This window comes from Malaclemys terrapin, chromosome 19 (genome assembly GCF_027887155.1).
Source record: "Malaclemys terrapin pileata isolate rMalTer1 chromosome 19, rMalTer1.hap1, whole genome shotgun sequence".
NCBI classification, from domain to species: Eukaryota; Metazoa; Chordata; order Testudines; family Emydidae; genus Malaclemys; species Malaclemys terrapin.
In genome coordinates, this window is record NC_071523.1 from 18,138,555 (window position 1) to 18,160,018 (window position 21,464).

Sequence of the window (21,464 nt, forward strand, 5' to 3'; positions counted from 1 at the left end):
TGGCTTTACAGCTAAATAAGGAGGGCAAAATGCATCTGTTGTTGAGAACACCCTGTGATCTTGCACTGGTGACTCTATAGTCCCCTTTCTCCTTCTTGACTTTAACAATAGGTTTCTCTGGGGCTGGTAGAGAATATTCTTATTAGCTGACCTACTTACTGGACAATTACAGGTTAATTCTTTCTAATCCTTTAGCAATGAAGTGGGTCAAGTGGGTAGCAGGTATGTTTGTGTGTGCAGGAGGCTGTCTATTTTATCTTGGTTTCTAAAGAGAATTAGATAATATAGATTTTAAAAAATCAATACTTGGGTTTGATGTCTTTAAGAAGGTCTGTCTTATGGGCTTCTTTGATATGGTAGCTCCGGCACAGGCCATCCAGGGATGTCAGAACTCTTCCTACCCATATTCTGTTCTTTCTTTCTCTCTCTCTCTCTCTGTCAAATTGCCACTCGTTGGCATCCTTTCGTCTACGAGAGACAGCGGGAGTTGCAGCCTATGATGTAGATAGTTTGCAATGTCTCATGTGACTGAGTAGTCCAATCCGAGATATGCATGATCTGTGGCAGTTATTACAAATATATGTACCTGATGTCAATGGAAACTCTGCCAATCAAATATATAGTCTTTAAGAATGAGGCTGGCAGCTTCTGAATGCTCTGATTGTGTTGCACACGTCTGCACTCCACAAAGGGTTGCAAGGGAATATGACAGATGTTACAGTGCATTCAGATGACTTGCAACTATAAGATTTCCATTCACATCCCTGCCAAGAGTGAGAGATGTGGGTGCTCTCGTGGTGTCAGCCAGCCTTATTCCTTCACTTCTGGGATAAGGAGTGCTGGCTGTAATCCTCAGAGAGTGATGCGTCACAGTAATTGGAGTGTCAGTTTTCAAACCCAGAGTCAGAGAAGGCAATAAAGACACACAGCATATGACTGTGAAAAGGGTTTTATTTATTTTGTACTAGCACCCCAAATATTTTGAAAATCCCTCCACTAGAGTTGGGCTGGAAATCATTTTCCTGTCCCATGAGAAATTTTGATTTCTTTTTCCCGTTGCAAATCAAGCTAAAAAGTCAAAACCTCATTCCCTCCCCCCTCCCCCCCAATTATCAGTTCATCAAAATTTTGAATCTGATCAATCAAAACATTTTATATCAATTCTGACCTTTCTGACCTCTTTATTGTATATAAAATCATTGTAACGTTTTTTACCTTGGTATAAATTAACTAACATTTCCAAACAGAGTCATTTTGAATTTAAAAAATAACCCAAACTTTTAATTTCAAAAACATTGAAACAGGAGGTTTTGACAATTTCAAAACTTGTTTTAAAAAATGTATTTTAATCAGAGATTTGTCAAAACTGACCCTATCCCATAAACCGTTTCAGATTTGGAAAATTGCCATTTTCCGATTAGCGAGAGAAATGCTTCATAGGAAAATTCCTGACCAGTTCTACCCTCCGCTCTTGTTTCTGGGTTGGCAATGAGAATTTACTTAGCTGTATCTCCCTATTAGAATAATTCCCAAATTCCCCTGCGCGTTGAACTGGCTCTGTGTTGCTTTTAAGATGATGTTGCCCATAGACTAGAACATGGGTGTCAAAGCACCTTTCAGATCCCAAAGTATGATACGAAACCTTCCCATTGAAGTCAGTGGTGAATTAGATACTGGTTATGTGCTCATTAAGTAAAGGCAGCAGCTCCTGTCATTACATGTATAGCACTTTAAGCATTAGTCCTGGACGCTAGAACTTTTGCTGGTGAGTGAGGGAATGTAAGATGTGACTTGGGGGTTGTTCCCTACTCACTTTTTATTGTTTGGAGGGTTGGAGGAGTGATGGACATCTAAATGTGATGGATTTCTTAATTGGACAGGCAAAAGGACCTGGGCAAGGCAGGATGATATGAAAGAGGAATAGATGGGGGGATGTACTTTAATAGGCATATTAATGAAGGAGTTCTCTTCTGTAAGATGCCAGTGTGTGTAATATATAAGTAACTGTAGAACTTGGTTTATCTCTTTTTTGGAGGGTTGGGGGGGAGGATATGTTGCCTTTAACCCTCTAGCCTCTTTGCTCCACACTGTCAGTACTTGCACAATATCCTGCCAAAGCCTTTCCCCCCCCCCCCCCCAAGGCACTCACCAAGCCATTAGAAACGATAAGACTCTGCAGCACTGAATAAAATAAAGTGAACCTTGTCAGCTCATCCCACCCCAACAGAAAAGGGGTCAAAAGCAGGAGATGCCACTAATATCTGGCTGCTAGTGCATAAACTCAGGGTTTTCTCAACCTCGAACCTCTCCAGTTCAGCTAGAGAGCCTCCTTGAATAAGGAGTGAGCCTCCCAGCCCAGCCTGCCAATAACCAAGCCCCCATTGCTGCAGAGTGGGCCATTGGATCACTGCCTGTTGAAAGCCTTGGATGACTGATTGCAGCTGTATCCTTGTATCCCATCAGTCCCCTCTAGATTCAGATAATTTAATACCTCACCAAGTTTTTTGCTGTTCCATGGAGGATAATTGCTCCGGGGCTGCGAGATGACCAAGTGATGCTTTGAGGGTGCAGTTTGGTCCTATGGTGCATTGCCTGTTTCCTGGAACCAATCCCTTGCTTATTTGCAAGTTTTATGAATCTTTCTCCTCTTTCAGCTTAAGAAACAGTGTTGTCTTCCCAACGAGATGCGTGCTGCACTGCTCTCTAAAGAGAGAAAAACAGACAATGGCTAGTTAACTCCACACATGCCTCTTCTACTGGCCCTTGTAACTGGAGGCATGTGATGGGCACGCTGACTTAATGAGCAGTTGCCAGCTAGTCCACTCATCCAGTATTTCTCTGGCTCAAACCTCTTTTTACACTGTTGGGATTCACTCCAAGGCCTTATCCCCTTGGCTTATCCGCAAGACCTCATCCAGTTCTGGGAGAACACTTCCTCCAGATCTCCAAGACCCAAAAAACTCTGTTCAGCTCCGGCTCATCACTCAGGTTACTTTATTAGATACGTAACTGCTCTCAGCCCAGGCTGGCTAGGTCCAGACACAGGCGGTTTAGGTACAGGGCGATACCACACTTCCAATCCATGTCACACACTACACAGTTTGTTAGTAGCAAGGAAAGATGTATATATTTACAGTTCTTCCATTTTAAGACCAATTGCTTTGCAAGTTGCGTAAGCAGTTTAGAGTGTTTCTGCCTACTTCGTTGTGTTTGTTTCGACTTTCCTTATTTACTAGAAACATATTCACAGTAGTTGCTGGAGATTGTTCAGCAGTTACTCATTCAGGCATGTCTTGTCTTAGCTTGGGCCTGCTCATGTCAGCTAAGCCAGCCCTATGCACATATGGTTGTGGAACCTGCTCCTCTTGTCAGAGAAAGCTCCCTGATGACTGGAGCTCATTAGAAGGAAGGTTTAAATAATCTCAGAGAAGACAGCTGCTCACTAATGCCATGGCTCAGCACTGGCTCCCTCCTCTAAACCACTTCCTTACCTGAAGTTCTTGGTGATGTGACGAGTAGGGTAATTAAGATAAATCCTTCCTATAAGAGATGGGCCAAGAGGAGTGGTTAAAACCAGATCATGATCATGCCCTGTGTATGTGGTGAAATAATGTGTGCATATCATTGTCCTCTTCCGAATAGAATTGGAAGCGCTCAGCTGTGTGTCACATGCCCTATTCTGCTAGAAACTAGCTTGTGATCCCGGAGCCGGTTGATTGGAGTGCTGTCACTGTGGACGGCTGTGCAACCCAGTGACAATTGTGAGATCTTGGATGACTCAGGATTTGTCATCATCAGCCTTGGAAAATTCACGTAACTAGGCACAAAATCTGCTTACCTGGCCTCTACCATTACAAGAAAACTACTTAATGAAAAATGCCTCCATTTGTATTAAAAAAAACAACAACAAAAAAAATTCACCCAACGTGGCACTGATTAAGTAGAGTTTTGCAAGGCTCAGCTCAATACATACTTATCTATGTATTGTAAAATTGGAATTTCCCTGTGTTCTGCCAAAGCTAGGATGTGCAGAGGCTGCTAGCAGAAATACCATGCAGGAGACTGGTTACTCATAACATTTCCAACTTTGGCTGAAATCAGGAAGGACTGAAAATCTCCAAATTTACAGCTGCTCATCTGAAGGGACCCTCCGGAGGTTTTCCCTGTCACGAATTCCAGTGCTGAAGTTGTCTTAGGCTTCAGAACGCACAATGGAGTGTGTCGGGCTACAGCTGTAACACTGCTGCCACCGGGACTGCTTGCCATTTACATTTGTGCAAACTAAAGAGGTGTACTGTGTGATATATCTGAGCCACTTAGGTCAACGCTGGCTCTGCGTGAGGTTGCCGGGCTCTGGCTTAGTTCATGTGGGGTTAAAAACTGGGTGAATGTGTATGAGACAGTAAACAACACAATCCCCACCTGCCATGGGGAAGATATGTGGCTTCAGGCATGAGCCTGGATTGATTAGAGTGCTTAGCACTGCTGCCCATCTGGTGTCACAGTTTGTAGTTGGATATTACTCTGATTGTGTCCATGTTGAAGTTCATTTAAAGACATATAACCATTCTAAATGTTCGAGTTAAGGAAAAAGCAGTTTATAAGCTGTCATGGTATTGCTATGACCCAGCTGGTCCTGTGAAAATGCCTCCTCGGCCTGTGAATCCATGAACCGGGGGGTGCAGGAAACCCAGCCATGACTCCGCGTGTGTCTTCAGACATCTGTTGGTACTTTCCCCCTGGGAGTTGAGGGAGCTGTGTGAAAGTGACAGCGCCGGGGAGATTTTAATCTGAGATAACTATTCGGTATCCAGACTGGGAATAACATACGTCTGTTTACTTAAGTACATGATCGTGGTTGCTTTGCCCAGAAAGGAACTAAACTACAAATGTAACCAATTAAAAGCCTTGGTTCCCTGATGGCATTTCTTTTCCCTTAATCCACTCCCTCCCATAGCACTGACAGTACCTGTTCCTCTGAGGGACCCAGTGGCCAACGCAGTGATGGATTTGTCCCAGGCACATGTGATGACTTCCCCTGAAGTCTCTTGTAGAGAGAAGTTAAAACTCTCACAGAAAAGAATAAATAAATAAATAAAAATCCTTAATGGTCATTATTGCTGCTGGTGGTTCCTTCTGGCTCTGTAGCTCCTGGAGGATCTCAGTTTGTGCGGCCTGGTGCCACCAGACAGGGTTTTCCCAACTCCTGGCCTGGATTGGCTAGTCATTATCTACATTACACGCACTTACTCCCCTTTCTGTGAGACAAAAGGGTATTGGAATGGGGACATGCAGAACATGCCACAGGGGACACAACTCCAGGATAACCAGCCTGACAGAAGAGTGGCTGAAACGAGGAGATGCTGCTCTCCTTCGCTGTCTGAGGGGTGCTTGCTTGCATTATCAGGAATGGGAAGACGGTTTCTCCTGGGAAAAGGCAGAAGTGGAAACCCTGCATTTTGAAAGCTTGAGCGCCGCTCTAGTGTCATGACTTCAGGTGACCAGGTCAATCTGTCTTGTGCTCCTGGTATGATTGTTTCTGCTGTGAGAGGACAGTCAACATGGACATAATTTTGTGATTTTTGGGGGGGGGGGGAGGGAGAGGAAGGTGGTGGACCTGGATCTGTGCCTTAACTAATTAGAAACAGTTTAGAAAAGTATCTGCATTTACCGGTGGTGGATTTTTAAGAAAAATGTTTCCCCTCTATTGGATTTCAAAATCGCTTATTTATCTTGGCTAAGTTACCGTCTCTCATATTTATTCATTTGAAATATTGCTGCTTTGAAACTCTTGCATTTAACTTCCTAGTTTTTTGATTACACATTTCACATGCTGCTATTTCATTTTATGGGTGATGCCGCCACTTCTAAACAGGCTCTCTTCCCCCTCCCCTCCAGTCTCTCTCTTAGACATAATTCCTGTCACAATTGGGGTACCCATCAACTGTTAATGGCTTCAGTTTCCAGTGCTCTTCTGTGGGTCATGGGGTCTATACTTGGAAGAGCTTTTACATTTTTCTGTGTTTAGTGAGACAATTGTTTTTTCTTTCCGGTTTTTAATGAATTAAAGTTATCATCTAAATTACTGGTTCTGATTCACTCTCCTTCCCCGAACAGCCTGCAGAATGAGTGTGATGGTTTCTGCATTTGAAAAGATGGGTGCCTAAAGTCAACCTAAATGGACACTTCTTAATACTATGTTGTGGGCCAAATTCTCCTTCTCACTTAGGTTGGCTTTATTCTGTTGACTTCATTTGATTTAATTTTGATTTAAATCGGTATGAGAGAGATCAGAATCTGGCCCTATGCATATTCTGTATTGAAATTTGGATGGGGTGAGCTGGTAGGTCTGCAAAATGACTTTGGAAAGCTCCATGCCTTCCCTTCCAGAGGGAGGCCTTTGGTATGTCCTGATCTGTGATTGATTAAATGAGACCTGCATTCAAATTCTGTCACAGATTTTCTGTGACCTTGGGTAAATCATTTAGGGCCTGATCCAAGTCCCACCAGGACTGGCTCTAGGCACCAGCAAATAAAGCATGTGCTTTGCTTGAAGTCCCTGGTAGCTTTTTCCATTGACTTAATAGCAATTGGGTCAGGCCCTCAACCTCCTTTCTGCCTCTGCTCTCCATATATAACACGAGGGAAATGATACTTCTTGTCTCCCACCCTTTGACTGTTCTGTCTGTTTAGATTGTAATCTCTTTGGGGCAGGGATGTATCTAGCACAATGGGGATGTGAGCTCAGTTGGGATCTCCTGATGTTACCATAATGCAAACAACTAGTAACTGAAAGACAGTGCTGTCACATGGGGAGCAATGTGTAAAATCACGTGCATGTGGGGGAAGAGGGAGGAAGAAAAATGGCTGAGAACTTTTAAAACTGGCTAGTGACAGACAGTGGATCCCAGTGATGATTGAACCTGATGCTGTTCTGAACAAAAAGAGCTCTCAACTGTGCTTCTGAAGTGGTGGAAGCAGCCACACGGACTCAACAGACATTTTAGACTCCAGAGTGACATTCCTGGAATCTTACTACATAGATGACAACAATAAACTGAGAGAGAGAACCTCTAGGATGGCATGAGTGAGTGCCTCCTTGCTGTCCCTTGGAGACCCATAAAAAGCCGAGAGGCTATTTGGGCTGTATTTCTGACTAGGAAGTTCCAGAAACATGGTGAATTTTTCTTTGTTCTCTTGAAACTTTTTGGGGGAAGGGAGGGGAGATGTGTCTAGAAATCTCATGAAGCTTCAGAACCAGCATTTTGGAGATACCCCAAGCATTGATGGGTGAATCATGTCACATACCCACTCACCCTTAGGAATTGCCATTCCTTGTCCTTTTCTTACAGTGCATAAGCCAGGATCATGTATCTTCTCAAAGGAGCTCATGTCTCCCTTAGATTAAGAGTCAAGGAAAAGGGTAGTTTCCTAAGTGACTTCTCTAGCAAGACTACCCAACATCACAGCGCTGCTTTCGAAGACTTTAGAGTTCTGCTACTAGCTATGCCACAGGGCAAAGTTGGTCACTTCCATTTAAAAAAAAAAATACTGTTCATGCCATGAAAAGCCTCTGGTTCCTGCTGGGAATAATGGGAAGTTTAAGAGTGCCATGAAAACACGGCTTTAATCTGTGTGTTGCGTCACTCGAGGAAGATTTTTCTGAGGATGTCAAATGAGGCAAGAATAGAAACCCTTTTCAATAGGCTTATGTCCTAAGTACTTCAGCTCAATATGCTCCATGAAGAAGTTGGGGGAGGGATTTTGTCACGTTTAACCGGTTTTGATTTCCGATCTCCTCCCTGCATGGTTGCCCAGTGCCCGCCATGGGTGATCAGTGGATGGAGGGGTTTTTGTTTGCATTTTTTAAATATTATGTTTGTTTTTGCTGTCTGTGTGATCCTCTTTGTAAATGGCCTGAAGGACTGATTGATTGTCAACTACAATGATTACATTGATGGAAAGCTTCCTCTAACTGTGTCTTACAAATCTGTATATGAAGATGGCTTTTTCCACACCTCATCCCCACCGGCTTCAAAACCACCAGCATTTTAGTTCTGAGCTCTGGACATACCAAACCAAATATCTGAAGGCTCTTCTCCAAGAGCCTGCTTGTAAGAAGGGAATTCTAACTCGGGACTGCTGTCAACTTAATATCTTGTGTAATGCTGCTATAGGAGCTTTGTTCCACCTCCCTCCCTCCCACCCTATCCCCAGATTGATATCACATGAATGGTTAATGCTGAATCTAGGGTGTCCCTGCTGCAAATGCTGCTGTTTAGAGAGGGTGCTGCTCCTCGTGCAAGGCGAGCCAGCTACCCGGATTTAGCAATCCAGGCCATTGCCAGCCCTTTCTTCTCCCCGGAGATTCAAACTTGCCATGGTAATGGTGCATGGGAATGAAGGCGCTCGATGGGACACCCTTTCTTTTCTCGGGAGAGGAGGGGGGAGCAGGTGAACATAATTGTAAACCTTAGCTCAGTACAACATGCACAATGTTATATAATACGGTGGCCCGGGCATTTCCGATTGGTTTACACCAAGCCTATCTAAAGATGAGTGCAGACACTGCACATTCAGCTGGCAGTGCAGATGGCGAGGCACTGCTGCAGCGAGAAGAATGCATGACACGCCTGACCCACAGGGTGTGTTCCCTACACGCTACTCTTTTTGAGCAGCATAGTGTCCTGCTCTCAGAGCTTTTCTCTGCTGCCTCCACCTTGCTAGAGCCTTTCACTGCAGCGTGTAGCGACAGGCACTCTGTATGTTGCTGCAAGCATAGACAGGGTCTTGGTGGTACCAAAGACATAATATACCCATCTGTGTAGTAGCAGAGCAATTCAGTCCTTAATGTAGTTACCCTCCCAACAGTGGTGTGTGGCAGGGAAGTGTTATTTTCCCCGTTGTACAGATGGGGGAACTGAGGCCCAGAGAGGCTAAGAAGGTTACCTGGCAGCACCCAGGAAGTCTCTGGTGGGGTAGGGAGTTGAACCCAGCCCTCCAAAGTCCCAGACTAGTGCCCTGACCACTGGGCTGTTATTCCCCTCAAAAAGGATTCAAGTGTCTTTAGAACCAGGCTGTGTGGATCCCTGCCTCTTTGTCGCCAGTGCAGCAGGTTTTCATCCATAGATCTTGGAGCACACCACAAAGGAAGTCCCCATTCCGCAAATGAGGAGCCTGAGACCCAGAAGGTGGGAGGGGGGTGACTTGCCCAAGGTCGTGCACTTAAGTCCGTGGCAGAGCCAGCTGTAGAACCAGGTTTCCTGACTCTAGTCTGGTGCGGTATCCGCTGTCTCTGTCCTGAGAAATGACATGAGACAGCAGGAAGGATATTGCTAGAGTGCTTTACTCCTGGCGTGGCTGAGCAGCAAGCAGCCGCAAGGTGTTTGTGGCAAGCTCATGAGCACATACCTCTGCTCTTCACCCTCCCTCCAGTCCCAATCAGCAATCTTCCACTCTGCTGTGCCGGATTCTACTAAGAACAAATCTCTAAGCTGGGAGACCAGCAGCCCATCCCAGCTTGTGACCCTGCCCTGGGATGTGAACTCTGGACTTGAGGCAAAAAGACTATCCAACTCCCCCTTTCTGAGAGTCACTTCTTTCTAGGTTTAGCTATTCTGCAGCTCCACTGAGCTGTGAAATGGGGAGTGGAGGATATTTTAATTAGTGCTGCTTAATATGCAAAGGTCTTGCTAGGCACTCAGAGAGGTAAGTGGATCCGTTCTTAAACAGAACTGACAGGCAGACCCCCGCTGCCAGCGAAGCTGTAAGATGCATATTATACTCCCCATCTGGCCCAGGGATGGCAGGAGCGAACTGGCTGCATATCCGTGATCTACTGTAGGCACAAAAGATTTGACACCATTCCAAAAGGTGAATGCAGCTACTCTGAAGGTTTAGGGTGATATTTCTCCTGGAAGGCTCCGACTGGATGAGAAATGGCAGCTTTATGGTTTGTTACCAGTTTTGAGCACTGTCTGTTTCCCGGCACTTGGAATGCTCTTTCCACTCCCCGCTAGCAGTGCTTGTGCTGTGCTAGCTGGCTGGTGTCCTGAGCAAGCGTCTTTTATGGGGCTGTCCATTCATTAGGGCTTGGCACTCTTGAATGGGCTGTGCAGTTGGAGAGAGGCTGCCAAGTTAGACTGGGGAAAAATAATCTGAGGTTTTGTTGTGGTGGTGGTTTTTATTTTCCCTCCCCCTTCTCCTTTTTCTATGGCTGCAGCATGTGCCCCCTAAATGCCATGACTGGATAGGGCAGAAGGCAGAGCTTTAGGATTAGTGCGTATGGAGGATTTAGGATTACAGGCGGACGTGTATTGCTGTATTTGGATTGTGTGTAGTTTCTCCTGGCCGGAAAGAAATAGTCTTCCTCTTCTAAACATGCTGGTTAGAATATTCAAAAGGCCCATCTGAGGCTTGAAAGGGAGGAAGGCTTTGAAGAGCTACATGAGAAGGACATGTGAGCATACAGAGATGGAAAGAGAATGAAGAACTCGGGCACCTGGATGGACTCGTGGCGGGGAAGATGTTCTGAACGGTGTCCTTTGTGTTTATTCCAACAGACGTTATTGTTCACGGGTGTAGGAGATAGAGGCTGATCCTCGCAGGGGCGAGACTTCAAGTGCTTTACAAATCCAGCATGTCTGAGGATAACTTCACCTGTGTGTAAAATCTCAGTTGAAAGGGGGAAGTGTCATGCAGACTCCTGACAGCCGAGGGCTGGTGTAATGACACACGGGGTTCCCAACAGCTAATGACTTTTGGAAAGGAAATAACAATACGCTTGAGAGGTCTTTCTGTGCACCGTGAATGCATTCTTCCAAAGGCTGCCTTACCTCATGGGACTGCTGGAGCCCCTCGGGTCTTTTCTATAAAATCGTAAACTTGAAAAAACACCTTAACTGAGCCATTAAAAACCCCAAACCCCATCATCTAGAATGACAACTGAGTGTATTTTAATATTCAAAGTTTTGCAGCAGGTGGGAAGAGTCTAAATTAAACCATGAAATTGCTGTGTAACAAAACAGCCTGAAGAAACATCGGACTCTTTATTTCACTGATTAGCGTGAAGATTTTTTTTTCAAACTTTTTTTTTTTATGGTGGTGTACTGAAAATTGCAACCACAGAACATTGGCCTCCACTCGGGGGGAGAGCTGCCTGGAGCCCTGGCATACAATTCAGAAGCTCCCTTTTGTCTCCAACATGGACACCTCCAAATCTCCCTTGCTTCAAAATAAGTTTTCAGTTGCCCGTTTGGCTGAGGAGTTTTTCTGGATTGGGGGCAGCATCGTGGCTACGCCGAAATGGAAAATGGGCCAGATTGGTAAGACAGGGAATGTCCGAGTCCCTGATGCTTAATTGCACAAGACAATAGCGTCTTAAAGGCTTTCACATTTACATCTTATTTAATGACAGCTTTGTCTAGCCGTAGCCAGGGTGGGGAGGAGGATGTTGACATGCATTTGCAGAGCATGCAATCCCAATGTTCTTTTATCTTTGCATTGCTTTAGGAGTTCCCAGCATGTCTCTCTTTTTTTGTGCAAGATTCAAGAACTTCTGAATGATATTTTGACTCTTGATTTCACTTTCATTTTTTTATGACCATCAGAATAAAAGGTGTATACCTTAACACATGTGGACTTTGAAAATCCCTATTTTATTTTTGCCATAGATTTCCCTCCCTGCCCCCCGCTTCCCCTCCAAAAAAGTAAAGTAAGTTGGTTGACTGGGCAGATCTGGTGTTAGCAGCAAGAGTTTGTGCAGTGTGAACCATTCCTCCTGGCTCATTGCTTTTCACACTTAGCACATTTCAGCAAACTGAATCCTTCACCCTTGTAAATTTGAAGGAGCCATGTTTAGAAGGAGCCGTGTTGCCTTTTCCCAGATTCAGGTCCCTTCATGTGTGTTTAGTTGTAAGTGCTGATAAGCCGTGGCACAATCCTTTGACCTCCCGGTTGAAATTCTGCACTAGCTGGATGAGGTGAGAGCACTTTGTTCTTTAGGGAATAAAAAGGGGACACCTGCTAGAAATGGTATCCTAAATATCTGCATGTTACAGTATAGTAATGTGATAGAACAAACAAAGTCTCCTGTTACAGTGGTGCATTGTCACTTGAGAACAATGGGCTTGCCCAGATGTAACCGAGACTCTGCAGAAAGGGGGTTTGCCTGCCGAGCATTCTGTCACTTACACTGTTCAAAGATCTACTCCTTACAAGGTAGCCTGGGTTGGGGCTTGCTTGGAAACTGATCAGAGCTAGCTGCTTCTACTCTGGCCAGAAGCACCATCATGAGTTGAGCACAATGCTTCGGCAGTGCCCCTGCCTCGAGGTGGTTGGATGGATGTTACAGCCCAAAGGAGCAACTGCAGAATCAACAGATTGCCCATAAATTAAGCTTTTTAATTTTTGCAGCGTTTCCAGTGTCTCTTCTCGCATTAACCTCTTTGTTAATGACTGTGCGCTTTAATAATGGATGCAGGCCAATAGAGTACCATTTGTACAAACACTGCCCAGCCTTCCACTTGCAGGTTTAAACAGCCACAAACTCCGTTCCTCTCTCCCTGATGTTTTAAGCCAAGGGGAGGAGAAATGGGGTTCAGCTGAGATTTGAAATGAGACATGAGTCAATGCAGGCAGGACCTTCAGAGGAGAAGGCTCTTGCACCAAGGGTGATGAGACAGTGTGCAGGGACAAAGGAGACCTGTTTATCCAGCACTGAGGGAACAGAGAGGCAGGAGTACAAAGAGAAACCAGGCAGAGGGAAGCTGAGGAAGTCTGAGAGGGGCAATTATTAAGCTGGGTCCTGGAATCAAGTGTGCAAACTGCTATCAAGGCAGGCCTCTGTGCTTGGTGCAGCTGTGACATAAGTGAGTATCCTTGGCTCGGCCCACTGCCTGTACCAGCCACTGCAACACAATAGCCTGCTCTCTGTCTGAAAGGGAGTCAACCCAGTGAACAGCCACCCATGCATTGTGTAAAAAGAGATTTCCCCTCTCCCCTAATGCTGCAAAGAAAAGCATTTGCAGAACATCTGTCCTCCACTTCCATTTGTGTACAGAGCCTCAAACGCGCTAGGTGGCCGGGGTTATCTAAAATAACTCCTCAGGCAGTGTACTGAGCAACAGGCAGAGCTCTGAATGCTCCCCATCAGCATAGGGGCGTCTGCTGCTGGTAGGGTGACCAGACAGCAAGTGTGAAAAATCGGGACGGGGGTGGGGGGTAATAGGAGCCTATGTAAGAAAAAGACCCAAAAATTGGGACTGTCCCTATAAAATCGGGACATCTGGTCACCCTAGCTGCTGGTGGCAACAGCCACTCTCTGCAGCCAGTGGCCGATGGTCACGTTTCTGTAGTAACACAACTCGGGGTGAGTTTCTGCAGGGTAAGAGTGAGTGGAATGCAAGGCACCTTACACTAAGCGCTCTCAGGTGAGTTGCCAGGGAAAGGACTAGCTCCCAGGAAGCCATTGTGCCGCTAGTGGGTTGGCTTTTTAATATGTCCTCCAGTTCTGCAGCCCTTCAATGGAACGGACTACTCAGAGCTGAAGTAGGCCACTGGGGTCTAAATTGCCTGTGGGCCTCATTCCTCCTCCCCCGGTGTAAATTGGGACTAACGTTGCTGAGGGCAATGAGACTGCAGCCGTGTAAGGCTGGCGTGTGCATTCGAGCATGCAGGGGCTGCTTCAGGCTGGCAAATGTCACGTGCTTGGAGATCCCTGAAAGGGAAATGAGACTCTCATTAAGCGTGCGCTCTCTCTGTCTCCGCCACCCCCTGCAGCGTGCAGATGAGCCGTTGTCATGCAGGATGCCGAAAACATGCACTTTGTAGGTTTCCAAGTCAGACTCTGTTAACAAAACTGGGCTGAAAAGTTCAGCAGAGTTGTGAGCGGCTGGGCTTCTGATCTTCCTAGGGAGACTGGCTGTGCTAGCAAAGCTTCATGATGCAACTGGGCCAAGCTCTGTCCCCGAATGTTCTGAGAAATCTGAGCCCAGGTGTGAAGATACCCAACTGCTCCCTTGCATCCGCTACAGGCAGTCTCCTCCCGGGCGCCCCCGCCCCCCCTTGTAGGAAGGATAATTCCGTGAAACAACTCCAGGCAAAGAGAGATCAGAGCATGCGTCGAGTCACAAGCCTGGAACTAGGGCCTATTCTCGCATGTGGGGAGATCCTCCGGGACATAAAATCTGGTAACTTCTTATTGTTCCCATCAAATCAGTTATTGTTCCTCTACGGCTGCCACTTCCTGCCCCTTGGGAAGCTAAATCTTGCTTAGCAAGAGCCTTTTTTATTTCTAGTTCGTGTACAGGAGCAGGCACTGAGTGACCTGGGTTTCTATTCCTTGCTCTGCTGCTGCCTTTCTTTTTGACCTGTGGCAGAGTGAGAAACCCCGGCAGAGAAAGAGATTACACAATCTGTAAAGTGGGGCTGCATCCCTGTATCACAAGAGTATTGTGAAGCTGAATTAGTGACCACAGGAAGGTGCTGCGGGGGGTTTAGTGAAAGGGCAGAAATGAACAGTTAAGGAAGGTGGCTGAGCTCTGAGAAGATAGGAATATTTATTCACCTTCTCATGACTGTTCTCATATATTCTTAAGATTTTTCTACCTGTAACTTTCCTTGGTATAAATATCACCTGGAGCTCCTTTCCCCACAGCTGCCACATCTCCTCTAGGCTAGGGGTAGGAGCGCTAGACCTTAGGAGGTCCCTAAGAAAGAAGTGTGTATGTATGTATGTTTGGACTCCCCACCCTACCCCAGAAATTCCTCTGCTCTCTCTAGCACGCCCCTTCACCATCACCCCCAAACCTCCCCAGGGCTGCCTTTTTCCACCGTTAGTAGGAATTTGGATCTCTTTCCCCTAAAGCATGAATGAGACGCTTTCTTATTCTCTCTTTCTCCTGTCTCTAAAATTCAGACTGCAAAGCAAGCAAGACTGTGAGAGCCTCTAGGTGTCTGACTGATCTCTTCCCAGGCAAGCTGAAGAGGTGCTTCAGTCTGAACTCTGGGTTTGGTGTGCAAACAGTAATTGCATTTGTGCAGTGAACCATCCAACGAGTAGTGCAATATTTCAAACCAGAGAGAATTGTCAGCCAAATGGATATTGAGGTATCGTACGCTGGGGGTGGATTTGGTCAACAGTCCCTCAGAAGGAATGGGCGACCTTTCCAGGAAGAGCTATTGCTGGATACATTTAAAAATAATCAAAACTGGGGTGATATTCAACTCAATAAACATATATCCAGAGTTTCCGTAATCACATCAGGGCAACACAACCCCGGCACTACATGCATTTATCTGAATTTGTGCAATGCCTTTCAGTGCCGCTTGTTTCTTCTGTATGGCACTTCTTTATGCGTAGAGATGTCTCCCATGTTTATTCTCTTCACTCTGTAAAATGAAGGTTTATGTTTATTACATTCTGAGGGCAAATGGGGAAACTGAATCCTCCCGGAAGCATTGTGGTGTAATGCTGTAGTGAATCCCTATAAGGTCTGGGCTGTGCAGTACAGTGCATGGTAATACGGAGTGACCACATGGACTGTAACTATTTTGCTAACGCATGCTCTGATTAAGGTCAAGGGACCAGCTTTTAAATATAATTTATACAAGGGATTATGTTGCCTGTCCTTTCAAAACAAAAATCCACCCAAATATACTTCTCTAAAGTAAATAGAACAGCCCAAAGTGTTGAGGCTTAAAGTCTAATTTCTCTAGAAATATTGATAATTTGTCAACAAAAACTAATCTGTAATGGCCCAAGAAGGGCCACTAATCTTCTTGGCCCAAGAAGGTGATTTGAAGTTGTCTGGGTTTTTTGAGCTTGGAGGTTTTAGCATCCCAGAGGTGCCTCTCCTCCTATAGTATTTGTCTGTAGCCTGCCTTGTTAATTTTCTCTATGGGACTGTTGCTTTTACCGGTTGAAAGACAGGCCTGAATCATCAAATTCACACCTGCCAGCTTGGAGGATTTGGTCCATCTTTCCTTTCTAGAGCATTCAGGTGGGCACTGGATTTTTAATCATTCCTTGCAGTAATAGTGCTCCAAGCACTGTATGAAGGAGGGTGAGCATTGTGATTCTCCCCATTTTCTGATGGGGTGGGGGCAGTGGAAACAAGGCACCGAAGAGTTAAGTGGCTTGCTAAGGTTAGGTAGGAAATTGGGAGCAGGAATAGAACTTGGGTCTTCTGCCTCCCATTCATGCGAGCACTTGGACCATGCTGTCCAGGTGTGGTGGAATGTCTTCCAGCCCCTAGTGGGTGGTTAATCATGCAAAGTTTCTTGATACATTGCAATAATTACCCTTGCTTGGCACTTCTGTAGGTCCATCCTAACTTCTATTCATTACATTACAGAAGAGCAGCTTTTGCTACAACACTCGCACCTATCCTTTCCACTTGAGCTATCATTCTCAGTGCTCCGTCCCCCTCCTCATAAAACACCTTGGTATAAAGTATACCCTGTCCGGTGACAGATCAACTATTGATTCTGACAATTACTGGGGCAAAGTGCTGCACTACCTTTTCATGCCCCACAGTAAAGCCTTTGATGGTCTTTAGAGTCCTCTACAGTCTCCATCTGCATAGTCAGTGTGTGCCATGGGAAAGGGCTGTCTCCTGTTTGCCCCAAATGAGGGCGTTTTTGAGTTCTTTGAAAGAAGGAAAAAAGCCATTCTCCTTCTGAAGCCTCTAGCAACACATTTGAGGTTCACTGACTCTTGCGTTAATCCATAGACGCGAGGAGAAGAAAAGCTGATAATCCAGTTTGGCTTTCCAGAGCATTAATGGTCTAACCTAAAAGAGCCTTGCTCTTTCCCCATCCCCCACCGCCCCCACCCCTTGAATCTTGGCTTCCTTGAGTCAAAGTCAAAACATGGCCATTGAGCGAAACTCTTATTACTGGAGCTCCTGCACCAATCCAGCCGGCTGCGGGAATAGATATTCAAATACACAAGAGCAGTTAGGCTCCCGCTCAGATTGACTTTCAATAGCAGTTAAGCACCTAATGCCCAGCTGTCTTTTGTGCCTCTGAAAATCTGCCCCATGAATGACAACTAAAAGTGTTGCACAAGAAATTTCTCTGTGACTCTGGATGGCCTGGATGTTACAGGGATACAGGTGTCTTTACTTCTGCTTTGGATGCAACATTTGAAGATTTTTTTTCTTAACTTGGAAAGAATCATATCTTTGTTCCACTGCTTATCAAACAGACAAAAAAGAATTTCCAAAATAATATTGCTGATAAATTCACATTAAGCTTGTTCCAGATTCTTTTTTATTTATTTATTTAATTTATTCTTATTTATTTAATTTATTCTCTCCTTTCCAACTGCACCAAAATATTCCTCATTTCTTTCTTCTTTACAAACTTTGCTATAAAGTGCAGTGCATGCTGGAGTACCTGGTGTCCTATCAGACAAGTTAAGGTCTGCGAATCAGTCTTGCCTCTAAACTTCCATGCATTTTATGCCAGAAACTTATAGCAGCTTAATGTTTTCTTCTGATCTTGCTCTAAATTATGGGAGTGAGTTTAGCTGAGACGTGCCGACATTTGGGAATAGTTTTAGTATTGCAAACCTAGGGGTGGTTCTGTTCTACTCCACTTATCACCGTGGTTCTCTGATGTGGTTTCTCTTCTACCCAAATCTGCAGACATCAGGGAGGGATGGATAAATGTTTGTCTACTAAGCTTTAATTACGTATGTTAAATAGTATTGGACCACTAGACTTTAGGCTCCAAACTTGCAAATACCTAAGCAACATGAGACATTTTACTGGGACTGCTCACATGCTAAAAGTTGACTAATTTGTGTAAGTGTTTGCAGGATCTGGGTTCTAGACTTGAAGTGCTTTTTGGGCAAGGACTGTCTTCACTCTGGGCCTCGTTCAGTACTGGGCATTCAGTCAACATTTTAATATTTTCACCCTAGCTTTAAAATGTTCCACGAACTCCTATTTTTCAAATCTACATTAAAACAGATGTGGGGTTTTGATTTTTCTTATTGCTTTTTCTTTGTTTTCTATCCTGTATAAAGAAGAACAGGAGTACTTGTGGCACCTTAGAGACTAACAAATTTATTAGAGCATAAGCTTTCGTGGACTACAGCCCACTTCTTCGGATGCATATAGAATGGAACATATATTGAGGAGATATATATACACATACAGAGAGCATAAACAGGTGGGAGTTGTCTTACTAACTCTGAGAGGCCAATTAATTAAGAGAAAAAAAAAAAAAAAAAAAAAAACTTTTGAAGTGATAATCAAGCTAGCCGAGTACAGACAGTGTGATAAGAAGTGTGAGAATACTTACAAGGGGAGATAGTCAACGTTTGTAATGGCTCAGCCATTCCCAGTCCTTATTCAAACCGGAGTTAATTGTGTCTAGTTTGCATATCAATTCTAGCTCTGCAGTCTCTCTTTGGAGTCTGTTTTTGAAGTTTTTCTGTTGTAATATAGCCACCCGCAGGTCTGTCACTGAATGACCAGACAGGTTAAAGTGTTCTCCCACTGGTTTTTGAGTATTTTGATTCCTGATGTCAGATTTGTGTCCATTAATTCTTTTGCGTAGAGACTGTCCGGTTTGGCCAATGTACATGGCAGAGGGGCATTGCTGGCACATGATGGCATAGATCACATTGGTAGATGTGCAGGTGAACGAGCCCCTGATGGTATGGCTGATGTGATTAGGTCCTATGATGATGTCACTTGAATAGATATGTGGACAGAGTTGGCATCGGGGTTTGTTACAAGGATAGGTTCCTGGGTTAGTGGTTTTGTTCAGTGATGTGTGGTTGCTGGTGAGTATTTGCTTTAGGTTGGGGGGTTGTCTGTAAGCGAGGTCTTCTTTTTGCGGATACAGACTAACACGGCTGTTACTCTGAAACTTATCCTGTATAGGTTCTTATAGGTGCTTGTCACTGTAGTATCTGAGTGCCTTCCAATCAGGGCATCAAGCAACATGGCTAACATCTGTCCTGTGTTTTGTTCTCTCCTCCTCTCCCCAGGCGGAGAAGAGTGTGCAGTTGAGGTTTTTTGGGTTGTTTTTGTTTTTGATGGTTTGGATGTTTTTAAGATCTATATTACACACCTGGCTCTGTTTGTTAGAGAAGGCAGGTCAAGGAAAAGTGCGTGGCACAGAGTAGAAGGACCGGTTTGGATCCTTAGTCCCCGGGACAGTTCAGGCTACAGTGGCTGGCTCCCGAGAAAGCTCTGTCTCCTGCACAAATGAGCTTTATTTACCCCAATGGTAGAAAGTTCCAGTGCGCTTGAGGAGCGGAGCTGTCGACCACAATCTTCATCCTGGAGCTTTAGTTGATCTTTTAGATACCCTTAGCCAAGGCCATTGAGCACCTTGAACTTGATTAAATATCCTCGGAGAAGCCAGCTTGTGCTGCTTTTTGCTATCTGACTGTCACAGCTGTAAGCAGACTAAGTTTAATGATCCTCCCTTGAATAGTTCAGCAGCAGATGGGAGTGCTTTATTGTCTGCTGGAGTTCAGAGCTCGAAGCTGTAACCAGAGCATTCAAAGAAAGGCAACTGCATCTTCAACTTTTTTTTTTTTTTTAAAGTACTAACCCAGAAGCTGGCACATTAGAAACTCACCCCCTCGCAGACTTAGCCACTGCTTCGTATTGCTGGTTTTTATTAATAAATCTGCCTCATTTTTATCTACTAACTTACCTTAACATTGGGCTCAGGTGGCCCGTTAACATGAAATGAGCCTGAGAATATTGGCATCTAACTCACAGCAGTGCAGAGAGTGATGCATGTTGGGATTTTTAAAAAAATCTTATGGAAGTATATGATGCCTAATAAGACCGAGCGTGGTGGCAGTATTAATACTGTGGTGAGCTGCAAACAATTACCAAGCTCTAGTAATAATCACTTGAGCATCAAACTGACTCACGGCTTCCGCTGTTCAGTTCCTAATGATGGGATGCAGGAGGTAGCAATAGAGCAAAGTTGGTTTGTTGCTTCTTCGAAGAACAGCACATTTAGGGAGGTGGCGGGAACTGTTTTGGAATGCTTTGTTCAGCTGTGCGTCTTTCTGGCTATCGTACAAGGCACTTAGCATTACACAGAAGATAACTGCAGACTATTTTATAAGAATGTAGCCTCTGAGGCTGCCTTCATCTTAGCAGATGGCCCTTTTTAAAAATAAATAAATAAATTGAATCCAGTGTGTGTTTCTAATAACCTTTGTGCTGTTAATTTTTAATGCCTCCTCTCTATAGTGAAAAACAGCTTAGTTCTAAAGCAATTTGTTCACTAAGGACTTTTGTGAATTATTTATTGGGTTCCAGAATATTTGCTATATTCTGAGTGGCCAAGTTGGGTAATTAAATTTTTTCCCCTTTAGTTAATTGGGCTCTGGGTAGGCAGGGTGCTAATTCAGCCACTTCCCAGGAAGCAAATTTATTTCTAACTGGGGATGCTGCTGCCCAAAACTTCTGACTTTGCAGTGAGAAATGGGGAGTGGGGGGTTATCTTTTTGCCAGAGAGGCAATTGGAAGTTTAAAGGTCAGCTCTCAGCTGGTTGTTGTAAATCTGTGTAGCTCCACTGGTGGTAACAGTTATGTCAATTTTATATCTGCTGATCATTTTACCTAAAGGTTGAAATTCCCCCCTATGCAGAGAGTCAGCAGGAGGCCTAGACATCATAAAAGTCCAACTTAAGTGGTGCCTAGACCTTGTGCTGACCTGCGCTGGGGTGGATTCCACCTTAGACATGTAGGTGGAGCTTTTCAAAGGCACGGCTGGGAGCTGTCGGCCAGAAGGGATCCCTGTGAACATCTGGTCTGACTTCCTGTGCTACCGAGGCCAAAGAACCTCCCCCTTTGACTTCCTGGGGCAGTCGAGTGCCTAACTGCACGTTGTGCCTTTCAGTCTTGTGTCTAACTCAGGCTGTCTTTTATTTCTCTCTCCAGTGGAAAGATGTATGAGCTCCATGCAAGCTGGTACCCAGATGATCAAACTCCGGGGCAGTTCCAAAGGGCTAGTCCGGTTCTATTACCTCGATGAGCACAAGTCGTGTATTCGCTGGAGACCGTCGCGGAAGAATGAGAAAGCCAAAAGTAAGTGCCGGCCACCGGGCCTTTCTGCTGAGAATGAGAGGTTTGCATTGGTACTGAACAGCCGACATGAGGGGTTCAGTAACATGGAAGATGACCAAGGCAAATGCTGTGGCTAGATTGGTAGGACTATGCCTGACTTGTATGAATGTTAATAACACTTCTGCTAGTTGAGGGCTAAAATAACCCGACAGACTTGGAGATGAGCTCCAAGCAAGTCCTGTGTGAATAACCCCAGATTTAGGAGTGTCTGCAGTTGGAGGTTTGGGTTTTCACTAAAAACGTCTGTGGGAAAGGGAAGGGCTATTCCCCTCCACATCCATGCCCCATGCAGCACAGCTAGCTAGCTGTATTTATGGTTGAGGCAACATTCCTCTGAAGCACCTGCTA

General features: G+C 45.0%; 1 protein-coding gene across 1 annotated transcript in view; it reads left to right on the forward strand.

Annotated features, from left to right (window-relative positions):
- The window catches only part of PLCH2 (phospholipase C eta 2), a 326,258-nt gene that overhangs the window by 205,034 nt on the left and 99,760 nt on the right, over window positions 1–21,464 (forward strand). Inside the window, 1 exon segment of the mRNA XM_054009469.1 lies at window positions 20,931–21,077. Coding sequence (XP_053865444.1) covers window positions 20,931–21,077 — 147 coding nt within the window.